At 38.8% G+C, this 20,077-nt stretch overlaps 2 protein-coding genes across 2 annotated transcripts in view; both read left to right on the top strand.

Moving 5' to 3' along the window:
- MSANTD7 (Myb/SANT DNA binding domain containing 7) overlaps positions 1 to 20,077 on the top strand; it is a 43,309-nt gene that overhangs the window by 531 nt on the left and 22,701 nt on the right. The window contains exons 2-11 of the mRNA XM_072749465.1: positions 970 to 1,050; positions 1,123 to 1,205; positions 3,260 to 3,987; positions 4,501 to 9,450; positions 9,575 to 9,680; positions 10,470 to 10,560; positions 11,649 to 11,753; positions 12,817 to 12,978; positions 14,662 to 14,817; positions 17,732 to 17,834. Of these exons, the coding sequence (XP_072605566.1) occupies positions 3,426 to 3,987; positions 4,501 to 5,024 (1,086 nt within the window). The 5' untranslated portion in view covers positions 970 to 1,050; positions 1,123 to 1,205; positions 3,260 to 3,425 and the 3' untranslated portion in view covers positions 5,025 to 9,450; positions 9,575 to 9,680; positions 10,470 to 10,560; ... (2 more) ...; positions 14,662 to 14,817; positions 17,732 to 17,834. The remainder of the gene's footprint in view (positions 1 to 969; positions 1,051 to 1,122; positions 1,206 to 3,259; positions 3,988 to 4,500; positions 9,451 to 9,574; positions 9,681 to 10,469; positions 10,561 to 11,648; positions 11,754 to 12,816; positions 12,979 to 14,661; positions 14,818 to 17,731; positions 17,835 to 20,077) is intronic.
- The window catches only part of HSPA14 (heat shock protein family A (Hsp70) member 14), a 43,183-nt gene that overhangs the window by 405 nt on the left and 22,701 nt on the right, over positions 1 to 20,077 (top strand). Inside the window, exons 2-10 of the mRNA XM_026016299.2 lie at positions 970 to 1,050; positions 1,123 to 1,205; positions 9,402 to 9,450; positions 9,575 to 9,680; positions 10,470 to 10,560; positions 11,649 to 11,753; positions 12,817 to 12,978; positions 14,662 to 14,817; positions 17,732 to 17,834. Of these exons, the coding sequence (XP_025872084.1) occupies positions 970 to 1,050; positions 1,123 to 1,205; positions 9,402 to 9,450; positions 9,575 to 9,680; positions 10,470 to 10,560; positions 11,649 to 11,753; positions 12,817 to 12,978; positions 14,662 to 14,817; positions 17,732 to 17,834 (936 nt within the window). The remainder of the gene's footprint in view (positions 1 to 969; positions 1,051 to 1,122; positions 1,206 to 9,401; positions 9,451 to 9,574; positions 9,681 to 10,469; positions 10,561 to 11,648; positions 11,754 to 12,816; positions 12,979 to 14,661; positions 14,818 to 17,731; positions 17,835 to 20,077) is intronic.

The raw sequence follows: 20,077 nt of genomic DNA, 5'->3' as shown, positions 1-20,077 counted from the left end.
AACGTCCGCGCACGTCCGGGCCGCGGGGAGCCTGCGGGGAGCCTGCGGGAGCCTGCGGGGGAGGGGGCCGGGCCCGGGGACGCCAGGGCCTCTGCAGGCCCGGAGGGATCTCGGGGCCGTCGTGGGCACTGGGGCTCCCAGTCGGGCAGCCCCGGGGGCGTCGGGGCCGCGGGAGGCCGCCAGAGGGACGGGCCCGGGGACGGCAGCGCCGCGGGAGGCCGCGGGGGTCCCCGGGAGGGGAGGCGGGCCCGGGGACGGCAGGGCCCCTGGAGGCCCGGAGGTGGGCCTGAACGTCCCAGACCGGAGGTTTTTCGAATGTCAGGAAAGGACTGCGTGGTGGAGGTCTGGACCTGGGGTTGTTAATCCCGCCAGTTGGTGGTGCGTGCTTTACTGGCTTGACCTTTCTCGAACGAGAGAGCTTAACGAAAATTGTAGCCTTCCTCGCATCAGTCGGGAGGCGGAAGGAACAATAATAATGAACTCCCCTGATGTTAGTCTTGAATCCAATGTCAAGTGACTTGGAAAAACCAAAGGGATTTAGTGCTTCTTAATCATACGTAGGAAAAAGGAGAAAGATAATGTTTGTCAGGGAAGGAAGAAAAGTAGGAAGGGTGATGTAATAAGGCATCTTATTATTGTATACAAGGAGGTCATTATGTTTGTTCCAATGATTGACTACGCAGAGCAGATTGAAAAACTGAGGCAGTTCTTTATGAAATGTTGATCTTATGTAAAATCCAGGAAATTAATAATGGCAATTAAATCCACAAGTTTAAAATATTGATAACATCAGTTTTCTTTCTACAGATGTGGCAAGATAACACTGGCCCACATATGCCTGATGAGACTCTGTGTGTGTGTGTGTGTGTGTGTGTGTATTTTTTTCAAAAGACCTAAGTGTGTGTGTGTGTGTGTGTGTGTGTGTATTTTTTTCAAAAGACCTAATATCCTTGTGCTTTTTTTTTCCAGGATGGCCGGGCTGATGTGGTTGCAAATGATGCAGGTGACAGAGTTACTCCAGCTGTTGTTGCTTACACAGAAAATGAAGAGGTACTATTCCCCTTATTTTTGTACTTTAAAATAAGTAAGATTACATCATTGTAATATGGTACTCTTTTTCAGGTTGTTGGATTGGCAGCAAAACAAAGTAGAATAAGAAATATTTCAAATACAGTAATGAAAGTAAAGCAGATCCTTGGCAGAAGGTATGGAATAAAATAATACTTTTACATATGGGAATTAAGAATGTTTATGCATTCTAAGCATAATGTGAAATGAAACTAGAAACACCAGTGTGGTTTTTTGTTGTTGTTGTTGCTTTCTATGATTAAGTCATTTCAGAGATTATCCCAGTAAGCTCTTTCATTTAATAATTAGTGTTGTATCTTTTTGAGGATGGGATTCATTCAGGAATTTGTCTTTTGCCGAGAGGTCTCTTTTTATTGATAAATGCCAACATTTCTGTAGTTTGATAATATGTTTCACTTAGAAATAGTAATTTGGACTTTTTACCTTTTTACATTACTGGGGGAACTTAAAAGATTTTTGTGGGAATTTGATGATTTTCTGCACTGTTGAATTTTGCAAAATATGTAACAATTGGTCATAGTTTGTATAGAAGCTACTGATTCTCTTCCTCAGGTCCTTTTGTGACACTTTCTGGGAACTAACTTTTCCAGTTGGCTTACAAATTTAATCATTAGAGAAACAGCTTAATTAACATCTTAAGAATCAGGTTAATCATCTGTTGTAACTTTAATTAAAAGATTAAAGAGGCTTCCTTCTCCAGACTTCTGTCTCCTCAAATTATAGATTACCATAATAATTAGAGGTTTTCATTTTCACTGGAGTAGTAATACTTGCTACAGTGTTTTTAAATTTTCAAAGTGCTTTCACATCTATTATTTAATCCTCTCAAATCCCTAGAAGATTGGTAGGGCAGGTTTTATTCCTCCCCATTTGTAGAGGAGAAAATCAAGGCACAGAAGTTATGCTATTGCTCATTTGCGGAGGGGTGTGGGGAGTGAACTAGAAAGGACTGCAGGTCAGGACTTCTAACCCTTAGCCCCAGGTTTTTTCCTTTCTTCTTTGTTCGGTTGAGAATTTAAGTATAAATGTCCCGTGTTGATCTTAGGATTTGGGAGTTATGGGTTAAATGTAATATTTATTTCTTTTATACATATAGATATTTTTTATTATCCTTTATCTGTATTTAGTTAAATTGAACTTGATATTTATTTTTTTCTTAGGGTATTTATGTATTAAGTCAAAAACAGTAATACTGTGGAGAGAATTTAAATTTTTCTGATGATAATTATACTCCTCTATCCATTTATGTGTTGATAAAACTGAGTATTGAGCATATTGAAAATAAATTAGCTGGTGTCAAAAATTTGCAAGTTATAAAACCCTAAAAAAGCAGGGAGCTCTAAATGGGCTTTGAAGCTGTACTCACTCTAAGCAGCCAGCAATAGAGGATTTTTTGCAATTAAACTTTTTATTTTGAAATCATTGTAGACTTGCATACCGTTATAAGAAATAATACAAAAAGATCCAATATATTACTAGATTTACCACTTTCTCTCGTTGGTAACATCTTGCAAAACTATAGTATCACAACGAGGATACTGATGTTGGTACAATCAAAATGCAGCATATTTCCATAGATCTATTTCCTGGTAGCCCTGTTTTATGTTACTACTTTAGGGCAGATGATTGGAGTAATGATACAATTGTCTTCTGCCACATTTTGTAAAATCTTTGTATTATCAGGAACAATTTAAGTTTGCTTTTCTGACTCTAAAAGTTATCTTTTAACAAAGTGCAATGGTGACAGATGGTAATATGTAGCCAAAGCATGCTACTTAGGCCAAGGCTGGCAAAGTATGAGCGCCCTTCAGACCTGCTGTTCAACCATGGTCCTGCTAGCACTTCTCTAAAGTGAGCTGCCTCACAGTCCAGATATTCCTCCCTCAGTCTACTTAAAAGACAATGTGATTTTTACGGATATACAGTTGTATCCAGTCTCGGCCTTAGAAGCACCCTCTCTTTTGTGGAGGAGCCGGTCCCTTTTTACCAAGCCAGTAAGGCCCGTCTCAGCCTTTGGTCCAGTACCTATCCCAGGCGAACTCACAGTTGGGCTCTTTTAGTCTTGGCATCCAGCCTGTTTGCACCCTACTTACAGGTAGCACCATTTAACTTGCTGCCACAGTTATCCTTACACCCTCCCTGTAACTCTCATTCCCCTGTGGCCTTCCAGCCAGAAATGCGGTCCTTGGACCTGGCTTCTCAACAATTAGCCCTGAGAGGGAAGAATCGGCTGGCTCCTGGAAGTACATTGAGAGCACACAGAGCTTCCCCACACCTTCAGACTTGACCTTGCTGCCCAGGACCTTCCTGCAGCTAGCCTTCCTTCCCAGTCCACTATGGCCAGTTCCAATAGCAGTGCGGGCATCCGGTGGTCCAGACAGGAGACACGAACTCTTCTCTCCATACTAGGCGAGGCAGAGTATATCCAGCGCCTCCAGACTGTGCATCACAATGCAGATGTCTATCAGGCTGTGTCTAAGCGAATGCAGCAGGAAGGCTTCCGCCGCACCGAACGTCAGTGCCGCTCCAAGTTTAAAGTTCTGAAGGCATTATATTTAAAGGCGTATGTTGCCCATGCCACAAGTATGGGTGAGCCACCACACTGTCCGTTTTATGATACGTTGGATCAGCTTCTCCGAAATCAGATAGTGACTGACCCAGACAACTTAATGGAGGATACTGCTTGGGCCAAGCACTGTGATCAGAACTTAGTGGCCTCTGACACCCCAGGGGAAGAGGGAGCCAGCATTCTCAGAGCAAAAAGGACTCAGGCAGCAGACCATCAGCCTATCTTGAAAACAGTTAAGGAATCAGATGAGGATTGTCAACTGAGAATCAGTGACCAGATGCGAGAAACCAGTGACCTTGAGGACTCCTGGGATGAATCCTCGGGTGCAGGTAACTCCCAAGCATGTGAAGGATTGGGGTGCCAGAGTCACTTGGTTCTAAACAGCAGTATATGTTTGGATGGTGTTCTCTTCAGCATTGTCTCTCTTTCTGCCCCATGCCCTGTGTTTTTTAAGCCTTCTGGTAAGATAAAGGGCTCCAGGTTTTCAAAAGCAATGATTCTAGGTATATAAGATATTGGAGCTTTTTCAACATGGAAGAAGTATTCTTTAGAACCAAACGATTTGGCATTATTTATAGTGGGTACTTAGAAATTTGTGACCAGAGATTGGGTTGTCTGGCTACCTGGAAAGGGGTTCAGGGAAGGCAGAGGGGAGGTTTTGGAGGTAAGACGGTAGGCCAAAGTGTCCAGATCAAGGAATTGAAATCTTCCCAGACCCTTGTGGAAAGAGGCATTTTCAGAAACTACCAGAGTTTTATAATTGTCTCTCAGCTCCGCTGCTGGCTCCAAGCATTCCCTTAGCAGGAATGTCCTCTTTGCAACATTGTTGCTTTGTTTTTCAGGGTGCTCTCAAGGGACCCCCAGCTACAGCAGTTCCCACCACCTTTTCAGAGGTGCAGTTGCTCCCTGTCAGAGCAGCCCCATGACCAGACTGGGTGTGTCCGGTGAGCCCAGTCCCTGCGCCAGTACCAGCCGAAACACTCCTGGGGTGGCCTCCACACAGCGGCCTCCGGCCTCTTCCTCCAGAGTTCCTTTTGTTTCTGGTGGGGATAGGCCCTTGACCAGTGAGCCCCCTCCAAGGTGGGCAAGGCGAAGAAGGCGGTCAGTGGCCAGGACTATTGCGGCTGAGTTGGCAGAAAACAGGAGGTTGGCACGAGAACTTTCAAAGCGTGAGGAAGAAAAATTGGACAGGCTGATTGCTATTGGTGAGGAGGCCAGTGCTCAGCAAGACACTGCCAACGAGCTCCGCAGGGATGCTGTGATCGCAGTCAGACGCTTGGCAACAGCAGTGGAAGAGGCCACCGGTGCTTTTCAGCTAGGGCTTGAAAAATTGCTTCAAAGATTAATTTCAAATACCAAAAGTTAGGAACTCGTTACAGAAGAATCTATTTCCTAAACTGGGGGAAGCCCAGTTCCAACACCTGCCTTTTGGTCCCCTGGCTCCTTCCACAGGTCCTTTGGAAAAAAAGAGTGGATGAACCATTTAATATGCAGAGTAGCAGGAAGATCTGTGCTAGTTGCTTTTCCCAAGCTTCTCTAATCGAAAGACCTCTTGGATATATGAGGAGTGGTCTCATAGAAAACAGATGGAGCCAAGGCCAGAGAGCTGGTCAGCTGTGGCTTTGCTACTGATGTGAGGCAGTTTAGTTTACCTCTACACCAGTTTCCTCATCTGTAAAATGGGGGCTAGGTAATAACTCCTGACCTGCCTACCTCACAGGGTTGTTGTGAGGATCAAATGGCTAATAGATGTGAAAGGGTTTAAAAGTCTAAAAGCACTACACACTTATATACATGTAAGTTATTGATACATATGACCTTGGCCGAGGTAAGGCTCGGGTGAGGCACATTAGTTGACAAGATACAGCATTATGGTGTATACCATGACCTCATTGCTTGAATCTTTACTAGTTTAACTTGACTGCTTCTTGTAAGATCTTCATTTTTTAAAATTTCTCTATAACTTATTAGACTAATATAGATACATGTATTTGTACCTTTATCTCATATTTTCACTGCTGTGTCTGTGACATACCTACTGGTAAGCACTCAATGATCAAACCATCATGCCCTCCCATTTTACTAGTTCTTAATGACTTATCACTATAAGGGTATAATTCAGAACGGACAGGGAGCCACAGTTGTGTGTTATGATTCATATTGATAATCTTCAATATAATGAGGTATTGGCTGTTCTATAAAATATTAAATGTAAGTAAATTCTTTGCATTCCATATCATTTGGGTCCCTCTGTGTCCATAATTACATATCTTTAGGTTGTCATTTGAACAACATGTGGAAACAATTTAGAATCTGTTTTCCAATTTCTTCTAGCTAATTTCATTCTTTTTCCCTAGCCTTTCTTCTGTCTAGTATGTTACAGAAAGTGAATCCTAGGAAACTTTCCTTCTAGGGAACTTTCCAAAGTCATTTTTTTTTTCATATGATGTAGACAAAAGTTCACCTTGTTAATGGCATATGGTGGAAGAGGACAGCTTTGGCAACAATTGAGGATGATGCGGATAAAGACTGCCTGCAATAGATAACTCCTTTTAAGCACAAAGCCCTCAACAAACACACCTCTCTCCCTGCCCAGAACACACACACTTCCTTTAGGAGATAGGAAGGTGTTGAGCTATACTTCCAACTTACTTTAGAAGGAATGCCATTACTGGCCATTATTAAATTAACTAAAGCTTTTAAGTAATTTACTTAGTACTTTCAGGAAATACAGGTAGGAGCCTTGGAATTTAAAAGGCTTTTCCTCCAGTCTACAGGCTAAAACAAAGACAAATGCAGGCATGTTTGAAGAGGTTTTGTTTATATTTTGTAGGCTTGGGTGCTTACCTAAAAGCTGGCAATACAGATAGATAGAGAAATAGAACAACAGTGGGAATGCATCTGGAACCATGAATGGATGGCAAGCAAGCAAGCCGCTCTGATGAACAGATGATGAATGTAGAAGGCAGCTGGTGTGATAGAACACACTGGACTCAGAACTGGGTTCTAATAACCCTGTCACAATTTGTTACATGGGGCAGATGATGTGCCCTTCTTGTGCCTCAGTTTCTTTAAAATGAGAGGTTTGTACTAGATGGCTTTTCTAGTACCTTCCAGTTCTAAAAAAAATTCTATAAGTGTTATAAAGGACAAAGTGAAATTTTAATTGCAGTGTCTTCAGTTCATAGCCACATGTTGTATGTTTGAAATCCTGGTAACAATTGTATTTTAAGGAAGCATCCTGTGGTATTAATATTTATCAATATACTCAGCTTAAATAAGCACCACACCATACATACGTTCCTTGCTTTAAAGAACCATATATTAAGACAGTGAAATGGATATATATGTCTGTGTGTATGTGTGCGTGCATTTTTCTCAGTTGTTTTAGGCCTTTATGTGGAGGGATGTGTGTCAGTTACGACTGGATAACACTAAGGTAGATATGTAGACTTTCTGGAAAAACAGAGAAATACTTGAAGGAGAGTAGGCCCGTACTATATTAATCTCTTAATGATAGCAAAGTAAATATGCAGGGATTAATTTGCGATAAGAGAAGTGCTAAAGAACAAAAGTGGAGTTAAACTTGGGGGTAGGGTTGTGAATATCTTTTGGGTGAAATAACCTTAATGTGAGAATAAAATTAAAGGGAAAGTTCTTCATGAGATAAACAGAAAAAGAGGCAAAAGATTAGGAGGGGGTCATATGAATGAGAACATGTCCTAAAATCCTGCCTAAGCCCTAGGCCCAGCCATTCCTACCTGCCCATCCTTTGGCAGGTCATTTTACCATTCTGTGACTCAGGTTCCTCACCTACAGAGGGAGAAACGAATAACTCCTACCTACCTCACAGGAGTGTTGTGAGGGCCAAATGAACAGAGGAATGTAAAAATAAAAATGCTTTCAGATGTGGAAGGCACTGTTTTATGACAGTAACGGGGAAGAAGACCCTGTGGCAAGTTAGTGCTGATGTGTGCCAGGTCCGACAGCCTGCTGATGGTGCAAGAGACATTTAAGGAAGGATGAGGAACAGAAAGTGGCATTGCTTGTAGAGGTGATACAGTGGTGGGATTAACACTCTGCCTCCTGAAGATGATGATGTAAATGAGGTGCTGCGTATGCCAACTTCCCACCATCCTTTGTGTTTCTGTTAAGTGATTAAATCCTGGTATGGACAAATAAAGTTTTTACTTGTATGTGCTTGTGGGTCATTCCGCTACTTTCTGGTGATATCCATGACCATTTGTCGTCACCTCCACTCTCTGCTTTCTGTTTCTTTACTAACAAATCTCCAGGGTCTTGCGTGTATATGGCCCTTAGAGCTTTGTGTGCTTCCTGTCCTCACAAGAGTAGGGCCCTTTTTGCAGGGCAGTGGAGAAGTAATTTCCCATTTCTAAAAGTTCTTTAAATTCCATAATAAAGGCTTTCCTTGGAAATTGTCTTAGATAGCTTACAGATAGTTTGCAGAGAACAAGGTAAATTGTCCTGGTTGACTAAAATTCTGTTCTGACAAAAACTGGTAAGTGTCACGCTGGAATCATATTGGTGCAAAAAAATTAGTATGGACATACTTCATCTTTTTTTTCTTACTCTGAAAATAATTTGTCCAGGATATAGTCTAAAATACTGGATTTTTAAAACGGGAGAAAGTGTAGGCTTGGTGACAAGAATACTAAACTTTCTATTAAAGATCTGGATTTCAATCCGTTCTGCCATGAATTAACCATGTGACTTTGGGCAAGCTCCTTACCTATTTCCCTCTCTATCAGTTTTTGGGTAATAGAGAAGGAAGTATGACAAATCTGCAAGTGTTCTGAGAGATTTCTGAGCTGTATTAGTCCATCTCAAACCCCTTTGTCTTCCTCTTACATGGGTTAGAGTCCTCAGATGTTCAATAACTCTGCAGCAGGTAGTCACTATTACTTTCCAACTCCTCTTAAAACTAGTCTCTGAATAGAACAGCTATAGCCCCGTTGGAAGAAGGGTTAAGTGAAAAGGCTTAACATTAATTTCTAGATGAAGTTAAGCCAAGGATCAAAGACTCCTGTCACTGCTCAAAGGGGCAGAAGTACTTCAGTCATTTACCTTCTTAATGGGAGCAGCTGGTAAAGTGTAAACACCATGAGCCTGCCTGAGAAGATTGGATCCTGATTCAGCCCCTTATTAGCTTATAAGTCGTTGACTCTCTATGAACCTATTATCTCTAAAATAATACCTGCCAAGTTAACCCCACTTAAGAGTTGTGAAGATCAAGTGAAGTAATACATGTGAGAACATTTTGTAGTCTGCATAAATTGGTATTTTGAGCAACATAACACCTATTGTAATTTTTTCATTGCTATACACATTTAATGCCCACTTTGTATAGGACATTATAGATTTTATCTTTTTCATCTCAGTGATTGGGTCTTCAAAATCATAGATGAAAGAGTATATGACATAAAGTTATTGATATTATGGAAAATTACCCTCAGTTGTATAGCATCTGTTCATAATAAGATCAGAACAAATAAGAGCTATTTACTTTCAAATGTGAAGGTTAATACTCTAATAGAATTACTATAACCATTGTAAATATTGTATCCATTTAATCTATTGTCTATATCATGATTTTTTAATATTAAGCAACTTACTAATTTTGTATTTTGATATTTGTTTAGTAGTATTGAAATACATAATCTTTAAATATTATTGATCAACAATACTTATTTTAATATTTGACTGTCTTTATCTTTATGGACAGCTCTGATGATCCCCAGGCTCAGAAATACATCACGGAGAGTAAATGTTTAGTGAGTATGGTTCTATTATTCTTTTACACAAAGTAATTACCAAGGTTATAACTTATTATATTATTTTGAAACTTTGTGTTTTTATTAAAATTATTCCTTATTTAACACGCAATTTCCTTTACAGGTCATTGAAAAAAATGGAAAGTTAAGATACGAAGTGGATACTGGTGAAGAAACAAAGTTTGTTAATCCAGAAGATGTTGCCAGACTGATCTTTAGTAAGATGAAAGGTATTGAGCCAAAGAGATCTTTTAAAAGTTGACCTTAAGAAAAAGTTAGGGGTGTTTCTTGATTTGGAGAGAAGTGGGGTGATTGAGCAGATGCAGGTGACCTAGTGCTAGACCTGACTGTGCCACTACCTGGCCCTGTGACCTTGGTTAATTGACTACCTTCCCTGTCTTTGGTTTCCTTAGAAGTAACATTAATGGGTTGGGCCAGGTTAGCATTTTCACACCTTCTTAAGCTGAAGTGGCTGAATAAGCTTGGTGAAGTGCTCTTTGAACACTTATTTAGGCAGTTTAAGTCAGTCTGGCTTATTACCACTTCCTATGAAGGCACCAAGCTGAGTGGTGTGCTGTGGAGCAACTTGGGAAATTCTGGAGTAGATTATTTATCAGGCTTACTTCAGTTCTGGAATTAGGAATTTGTGGGTAGCCTTTTAATGTGTTGAACTAACATGCCGCTTGTCTTCACACTGATGCTTTAGAAGCTCATTCTTAATAGAACCAGTCTAATTTGGGAGGTGGTTGAAATTTTTGAAGCCTGAGAACCAGGCTTTTTGGAAAGTACCTGGTTCCCATGACCACAAACCCAAAACCACAAAAAGTTCTGCACATTTTAAGAGATCCAGAGAAGCAAATGAGTGGGGTGGGTGGGGAATCAGGTGAATAGGAAAGTCTTTACAATGAGAAGATCATTGGCACAAATTAATAAGCCACTTAAAAAATAAAAAAAAAAGCTGCAAAGTATCATGACTTTTTTTGTCATTGGAATTTATTTGTATGTTTTCTCATATACAGAAACAGCACATTCTGTATTGGGCTCAGATGCAAATGATGTAGTTATTACTGTTCCATTTGATTTTGGAGAAAAGCAAAAAAATGCTCTTGGGTAAGTTTATCTTATTTGCTTAAAGGAAATATAGTTTTCATAATATTACAATGTAGTAAAAGGTAAAATTGTATTTGAAAATACCTTAGGCCTTAAAATTGTATTTGTAAACAGATGTATGTATTTATATATGTAATTAGTATGATAAAAAGTATAGTAATTATCATTAATATTTCCTGTCTTTTATGAAGTACCAAGAGAACATACAATTAGATGTGATTGTTAGCTATTTTGATTGGAAATGTTGGGGGATCCCTGGGTGGCTCAGAGGTTTAGTGCCGCCTTCAGCCCAGGGCCTGATCCTGAAGACCTAGGATCGAGTCCCACGTTGGGCTCCCTGCATGGAGCCTGCTTCTCTCTCTGCCTATGTCTCTGCCTCTCTCTCTCTCTCTCTCTCTCTCTCTCATGAATAAATAAAAAATTTTTTTAAAAAAGGAAATGTTTTTATTATTTTTTTAAGATTTTTATTTATTTATTCATGAGAGACACAGAGGCTCCGACAATGGGACTCGATCCCAGGTTTTCAGGATCAGACCCCTGGCTGAAGGCGGCGCTAAACCGCTGAGCCACCCGGGCTGCCCAGGAAATGTTTTTAATACCAAGTTAGGTTGATGTTTATAAATTGCTTTGCCTTCGTTCCATGCAATCAAGGTTTATGTAGGAATTATATAAAAATAATACAATTTAGAAAATATTTGCAATGACTTAGATCATTCACATCTAAGCCAAAAATTGGGTTTAGTTTTTATGTGTCATTATGCAAATGTAAGTGGCAAGCATGCATATTTTTGCCTTAAGGGTAGAGTTTCATATGGGACTTTATTTAGCAAGCGTCTGAGTTGCTTCTGGGACAGATAATTGCTTATTTACTTATAGGATGCTAAGAACTCTGACCCTAAGTTATAGAAACTGGAAAGTTCCAAAACATATTATAAATTTGTTTTAATCTCTTTCTAAAGTTTATAAACACAGGCAGTCTTGCGAGCTTTCCTTTTCTGTACTCAGTATATGCACACGTTATTTTCTTTGTCAAGAAAATACTTGAGCATGTTGTGATATTAAATTCATTGAAAGCAAATCGTCCACAGGGAAGCAGCCAGAGCTGCTGGGTTTAATGTTTTGCGGTTAATCCACGAACCATCTGCAGCTCTTCTGGCTTATGGAATTGGACAAGACTACCCCACTGGAAAAAGGTAAAAACCATATTTGCAGCTTTAAGTTTTTCAGTGCAGAAAACATTTTAGATTACAGCACTTAAATCAATATGAATTGTTATATAAAGCCTTTATGAATGAAAAGCTGAAACTCTCACCTGAAGTTCTTCAGATAGGTGAGAAAGATGTCCTAGGAGAGCAGAAAAAGGACATAACAAGAGGGAACATTCAGCTTTCCTGCTCTTCTCTTATTACTTATGTTATCTTTCTTTATTGAAGGAAGATTTGAAATTTACAAGCCCAGCCAGATTCTAGCTCAAGCTAGGGCACTGTTAATTCTACCGATTTCAGTTATTAAACATGTTTAGAAATAGTGAGTACTTTTATATACATTTTTCTCTTGGCAGGAGATGGGAAAATGCAGCATAGGATTTAAGATGTCTTTTCATAATGAAATAGTAAGACCTACTCCTAATTTAGTTGTGAAAACCTGTCTTACAAGAGCTGACATAGGCACCTTTAGGAAGATTAATTCAGATGTGTTAATTTTCCCTAATTGTTTCACTTCATTCATATTTCACAGTCAAAGAAACTAATATGTATGAATCAGTAGGAAATCAGTTTTAGGTAAACTAGATAAATGTAGAATATCAGAAATTAGCTTCTAGTTTTGCATATGTTTGATTTTTATAGAACATGTTATTGTAGTGGTTACTTGGATAATATTAGCACAAAGAATTTCTATACTTAATTTTCTTACAATTCACTATAATCACAAATCTCTACTTGGAAAGGTTAGTGTCTTGCACTATATGTCAATTATACTAGAATTAGAAAAGTTTGTGTTTTGAATTCTGTTACTCAGAAGAATCCAGTTTTACTGGTACAACTAAGTAAAAACAAATTTTGACTTTGAATCAGAAGGTGTGGTTCTAGGCTTATTCAGCACTAGGTGATGACCATGGACAGCTAATTTGACTTGTGTCAGATTTTCAGTTTCCTTATTATCATTAGGGGTTTAAGTAAGTTATTTCTAATGTCCAACCTACTTTTAAAATATTGTGGTTCTCTCTTAACTTATTCATGTTATCTTTATTTTAAGCAATATTTTGGTATTTAAACTTGGAGGAACATCCTTATCTGTCAGTGTCATGGAAGTGAACAGTGGAATATACCGTGTTCTTTCAACAAACACTGATGATAACATTGGAGGTACACATTTCACAGAAACCTTAGCACAGTATCTAGCTTCAGAGTTTCAGAGGTGAGTATTTTGATGATATACTTTGAAGTTTCTTTTCAGAGTTTTGGATTTGTTTGTTTTTCTTATTTTAAATTGCCCTGCTTCAAAGGAGGATGTGTTTTTTGTTTTTAGTTCCAGTGCCCTGGATGTTTTCATGTCTGGAGTTATAATGTCCTTTCTAGGCACTTTCAGGGAAGCAGAGATTTGGTTGCACAGTGCAGTGTGCTCAGATTTTTCACATACTGTGAGGGCCCACCAGATGTTGAACTGCACGAACTTGAGTCTCAAGTTCAAATTCGTAATTCCTCAGGTGCTGCAGCTGTTATGTCTAGATAAAGGAAGGTACAGGCTCTGAGGGCTTTCTACCTTCTAAATGGCTTTTGAAAGTTTAGATGTGATGAAAATTACATTATATTATAGTCACATACTAGTGAATTAGTGCCTTTGGCATGTTTATTTAATTACTAATCTGCTGTCACAAGGAGTATTTCGGTTTTGTTACTAGGTGCAATTATTCCATTCAAAATCACAAGTCAAATAGATAAAAGTTATGTTTTGGACATTGCTCTTAAAAAAAAAAAAAATTGGAGCTCAAACAGTATTTTCATCAGCTTGACTAAACCTACTGGGTAAAAAAGTCTTGAAAAAGAGGTAAGTTCTCACTTGTTTCGAAGACCTGTGCTGCTTTTTGTTATGCAGGTGCTCAAGGTAGGGCATTGTTAATTTGACTCCCAGTTCCAGTTATTAGACATGTTTAGAAACAGAGCCAAGCAATTTTAACAATTAACTTGTCTTGGAGATAGAAGAATGAGAATTTTATATATTTGATATGTGTCAAATTTCTTGGAAGAACTCTTTTATTTTTTTTTTTAGTGCTGGACAATGATTTTTTACTATGAAACAGTGATTGTGCTGTAGCTGTAAGGGGGAGATAGGAGACTTGACTTGGTTAAACAGATCTCCTTCACCCTCTTTTTGTCACATCTGCAAAAAAGATGTCAAAGATGTCCTTTGCTTTCTTCAAAGGACAGTCTGTTATTATGGTCACACAGAATTTAGCAATTCTAAGTATCAAGAATACTTGTTATTCACTTTTCTTGAGGAGACCTTTCCTTTCCTTTTTAAAGATTTATTTATTTATTTGAGAGAGAGCTCGCACACATGAGCAGGAGGGAGCTGCAGAGGAAGAGGAAGGGCAATCTCCAGCAGACTCCCCACTGAGCCAAGGGCCTGACAGAGCTCAATCCCATCGACCTGAGATCATGACCTGAGCTAAAATCCGGAGTCCAATGCTTAATGGACTGAGCCACCAGGCGCCCCAGGAGACCCTTCTTTTAATTGCAAAGAATTTCCTCAGAAGTTTTGGAGGGAGGGCAATCCTGGTGGCTCAGCGGTTTAGCGCCACCTTCAGCCCAGGGCCTGATCCTGGAGACCCTGGATCGAGTCCCACGTCAGGCTCCCTGCGTGGAGCCTGCATCTCCCTCTGCCTGTGTCTCTGCCTCTCTCTCTCTCTTTCTCATGAATAAATAAATAAAATCTTTAAAAAAAAATTTTTTTTGGAGGGTTTGAAGCCAGTTACTAAAATCTAATATTAATAAGAATTTATGAGCTTGTTACTATTCTAATAGGCATTATCCAGATTTGAGTTTTATAAATTCTACATGGCCTAGTAATTTTTAAACTCCAAAGATATTTTTGATTTAGAGCCTTCAAACATGACGTGAGAGGGAACGCCCGAGCCATGATGAAGTTGATGAACAGTGCTGACATTGCAAAGCATTCTTTGTCAACCTTGGGAAGTGCCAATTGTTTCCTTGATTCATTATATGAAGGTCAAGATTTTGACTGCAATGTGTCCAGGTAAAACTGAAGTTCAAAAAACTTTGAAAAATTCCAAATACATTTATATTTTTAGGTATAATTTTCTCACTTAGGGCTTTTTGTTTGTTCTTTTGAGACTTATTAGCCGTCAATAAAAGGAGAGCTTGCACTAAATTGCAGCACTAAATCATCAGAGATGTTTGTGACATGTTAATAAAACATAAGAACTGGTATAGTAACAAAGTAAGAGAATCACACACACAAAAAGAAAAACTTCACAAAAACAGTTCACTTCTAAACCTCTAAGACCTTTGTTTTTGCTATGTTTACAACAAAGTGGGAGGGGACAGCTGAACTGCAACACATAAAAATTCCTTCCTTGCGGGGGATCCTGGGTGGCGCAGCGGTTTGGCGCCTGCCTTTGGCCCAGGGCGCGATCCTGGAGACCCGGGATCGAATCCCACGTCGGGCTCCCGGTGCATGGAGCCTGCTTCTCCCTCTACCTGTGTCTCTGCTTCTCTCTATCTCTCGCTGACTATCATAAACAAATAAAAATAAATAAATAAAAATCTAAAAAAAAAAAAAAAAAAAATTCCTTCCTTGGAATGAAAATTCCCCATGAAACTCTCTTTTACAGAGTTAGTTTGTTCCCATAAGTCAGGTGGCAATGCAGCAGGGGAGGCTGGGGAGGATAATCAAGAGGGAGAGGCCAACATATCTTCCTTTCACCCTCCCCTCCATGCAAGTGTTCATCATTTATCCACAGCTTCTCCCAGCACAACCAAGTGTACATCGGCCTAACTGCACACTGACATATGGGGGTGAAAAGATCTCCAACAGAATTATTAACAGAACTGCTCAATCACTGTCTTTACCTCTGAGGTCCTATTCTTGTCAGACTATGGAACAGCTTCCAGAGTACTGACCTCAGTTGTGATTGCCTGCCCTGTTACTGACAGCTCCAAAGAGCAATGTGTGAAAAAATGCATCCTAGATCTTGGAGAGAGAGGCTTGCTGTTGATTAAGTTTGATGTGGGGCATGTTTCAGTTATACTTATCCTAACTAATTAGTTAACATTGTGTGGCAGGCTGTAATCTGAGTAGTCATTACATTAATTCATCAAATCCCCATAACAACCTAGTGAGGTGAGTAGTAGTATTTTCCTTATTTTATACATGAGGAAGCTGAAATAGAGAAGTTTCATTCTTGCCCAAGGTTAGACAATAAATGTTGTAAGTTAGCAGTGGACCAGGGGTTCAGACCCAGCAAGTTTCACTCCAGAGTTCATACTTTCTATCACATCTTACCAAAGATTCATACCTGTCTTGGTTTTGTTGGCTGTCATCCATTGTCAACATTTTAAATTTTGATATGGTTTATTTAGTAAACACAAGTTTAATGTGCATAAAATTGTTTAAAATTACCTATCTTTTACATAATCCAAAACATTGGTTACGAGTAATTGGCACCTTTACCCAGAGAATCCAAAGGGAGGACATTGCCCTCCCATTTTCCTTTGCTTATTATTGACAGTAATAATAGCCACTAGTGGTTCACTGTTTGAACCTCTCAGCAACCTAACAGGTGACTTGGAAGCAGTAAAAATTTCCAGAATTACAGTATTATTTTTAGGATTCTCCTGAATGTATTTAGTTAAATTCACTCTTCATCTGGCCCTTGTACTTTAGCTTCCTCATTTCCCTAGGCTTTCCTGCAAATCTAGATCTGTGTGCCCAATACAATAGCCACTAGCAATCTGTGGCTATTTAAATTATAATTAATTAGAAATAAGTAACATAAAAAATTTAATTCCTCACTAGAACCAGCCACAGTTCAAGCACTCAATAGTTTCATGTGGCTAATGGCTCACAGAAAATTCTATTAGCACTGCACTAGTTCTTTTTTTTTCTTTTTTAAAGATTTTATTTATGGAGACACCGAGAGAGAGAGAGAGAGGCAGAGACACAGGCAGAGGGAGAAGCACGCTCCACACAGGGAACTCGACATGGGACTCAGTCCCGGATCTCCAGGATCACACCCCGGGCTGCAGACGGCACCAAACCGCTGTGCCACTGGGGCTGCCCTGCATTAATTCTTTTAAGAGAGATTTCAAACTACAACCCAGAAGATTGAAAGGTGTTAAATTAAACTGAAATCTCTTTGTGGGCAAAGTGTTGTATATTTTTTCTATTTCTAGAATTCCTAACTTAGTGCTGACTTTGTCCAAGTACTCAGTATATGCTTGCTAATTATGGCTTAGTTACTAGGAATGAAATAGAATTTGTAATTTTTCATCAAGGAAATTTTGCCTTTATCACAAAAATTTCAACTTATGTACAGCATAAGCATAGTCTCAGGTTACAAAGAAAAAATAATGAGAAATAGTTTTTTAAACTTTTAACATAAAAATAGCAAAAGCTTCCAAATGATGATTTGGTTTGCATCTGTGGCTTTCTTAGGAATGCCATACACTGAACATTTACTTGTAGGTTTTTTGAAAGCAGCCATAGGTAAGAATCTTGTCAATTTGACATTGAATGTCTTCATACATTTGTAGGTGAATAATTTAGATGTCTCCCCCACAACACACACACCATGGTATTACACTGTTGGATGTTAAATATCTTGTCCTGGTCATAAACCTTTTTTTTTTTTTTTAAGGTTTTATTTAGTTATTCATGAGAGAGAGAGGCAGAGACACAGGCAGAAGGAGAATCAGGCTCCACGCAGAGAGCCCGATGCAGGCCTCGATCCCGGGACTCCAGGATCAGTCCCTGGGCTGAAGGCCGGCACTACAGTGCTGAGCCACCCAAGGATCTCCTCATAAACCTATTTTTAAGAGAATCATCACATTTGGTTTTGGCATTACTCATCACAAGAAAAATTGTCATGTTTAATTGTATTAAGCCTTTTCTCTGTGTCTTTTCCTATGTGTGTTGTGTGTGTGTGCAGAGCAAGATTTGAACTTCTCTGTTCTCCACTTTTTCATAAATGTATAGAAGCAATCAGAGGACTCTTAGAACAAAGTGGATTTACAGCCGATGATATCAATAAGGTAATACTTTTACATTTTTCTTATTTATTTTTGGAGTAGTATCAGACTTAAAATTTAGGGAATAGCCCCTTGGTACTGAAATAATATTTTTATTAATTTAAATATTTTCTGAGATTGTGTTAATGAATAAGGAAAATTGAATTTTTTATTACTGGCTCCAATGATATGTATTTATGAATTTCCTAGCAAAAAAAGAATAATTCCTTTCCAGTATGTCTTTTAATATGTAAGCAAAAGCTGATGGATATTTGCATGTTTACTATATGCAAAACGCTCTAAGTATTTTACATGGATTAACTCCTTGAATACTTACCAGCTTTACAAGGCAGGTGCTTTTATTTATCCCCATTTTATGAGTGAACACCCCAAGGTACAGAAAAATGAATAATTTCCTGGCAATCCTGTGGTTAGCGGTAGAGCCAGGATTTAACTCCCTGTAGTTCCTGAGTCTGTGTTTTTTGGTTTTTTGGATTTATATTAAGATTTTAGATTTTTTAAGATTTTAATTTTTTAAGATTTTATTTATTTATTCATGAGTTACACACAGAGAGAGCAGCAGAGACATAGGCAGAGGGAGAAGCGGGTTCCATGCAGGAAGCCTGATGTGGAACTTGATCCCGGGACTCCAGGATCATGGCCTGAGCCAAAGGCAGATGCTCAACCACTGGGCCACCCAGGCATCCCCTGTGTCTGTTCTTAACCAGTACAACTGTACCACTTCTCTCTGCTTGCTTGAAAGTATTTTGGTACTTTCAAAGATATTCAAATTGTTAATGTTTTCTTTTTTCACCCCAAGATTATTTCTGCTCCTTAAAGTGTATATAAGTTTTTTTTCATTTTCAGTATTAAAATAGTAAGTATTCATAAAAGAAAATTCTAGAAGTACCAAAAGGCAACTACCACTGTTGTATTTTGGAACATTGTATTTTGGAACATAACTAATTGTTGTATTTTGGAACATAACTAATCCAATCTTCATGTACAATTTGGATTTTATTTTTTTTAATATGTTATGACCAGTTCCTTTCCCCATATTACTGTAGAAGTTCATAAACACATTTTTAATTTAAATTCAGTTAGCCAACACATAGTGTACATCATTAGTTTCGGATGTAGAGTTCAGTAATTCATTAGTTGCGTGTAACAGTGCTCATCACATCACATACTCCTTAATGCCCATCACCCAGTTACCCCATCACCCACCTCCCTTCCAGCAACCCTCAGTTCATTTCCTATAGTTAAGAGTCTCTCATGCATAAACACAATTTTAAACAGATTCGTACCATTCTAGGAAAGGAAAGATATCATAGATTATTCCATTCTATTGTGTTCTATTGTGGTCATTAGGTTGTGTCTCCCTGTCTTCTAAGCAGTGATGCCCATCTTTGAACATCAGCTTTTACCATAATTGGGGTGGATTCCCATTGTAAAATTACTGAGTTGAGCATAAATAGCATAAGACTATTTTTACCTTCAATTAATTTCTAAGAGTTGCACTAATTAATACTCATGTCAGCAATACCTAAAGATGTGCATTTTACCTTGCCGACTCTGAGTCTTTTTTTTTTTTTAAAGATTTTATTTATTTATTCCTGAGAGACCAGAGAGAGAGAGACACAGGCACAGAGGGAGAAGCAGGCGTCATGTGGGGAGCCCAATATGGGACTTGATCCCAGGACTCCAGGATCATGCCCTGAGCCAAAAGCAGATGCTCAACTGCTGAGCCACCCAGGCGTCCCTGAGTCTTATTATTTAAAGATAAATTTTCTATTGAATTGTTTAAAAAAGATAGGTCTTCTTATTTTATTGACATTTGGAGGACTCTTAAATGTTTAATTTTATATTTCCTTCTGTATACTTCATATTTTTTACCTACTTAATGATTTAAATCTTAGTGTTTTAAAAAATGTATTTGCACAAATGCTTTACATATCAAAATATTAATTATAATTTACTGCAGTCTACTTTTGAACCATGTACTTTACTGCTTAATTTTGGCCCACTGAAGGAAAGTGGATATTTGACATATAAAAGTTTCATTTATTTTATTTTTATTTTTTAAAATACTTTACATATTTATTTATTCATGAGAGAGAAAGAGGGGCAGAGACATAGGCAGGGGGAGAAGTGGGCCCCCTGTGGAACTCGACCCCAGGACCCCGGGATCATGGCCTGAGCCAGACACTTAACCATTGAACGATCCAGGCACCCTCATTTATTTATTTAAATCTGTTGGTCTGATT

This window comes from Vulpes vulpes, chromosome 2 (genome assembly GCF_048418805.1).
Source record: "Vulpes vulpes isolate BD-2025 chromosome 2, VulVul3, whole genome shotgun sequence".
Lineage (NCBI taxonomy): Eukaryota > Metazoa > Chordata > Mammalia > Carnivora > Canidae > Vulpes > Vulpes vulpes.
This window is presented reverse-complemented; position numbering and strand designations above follow the sequence as displayed.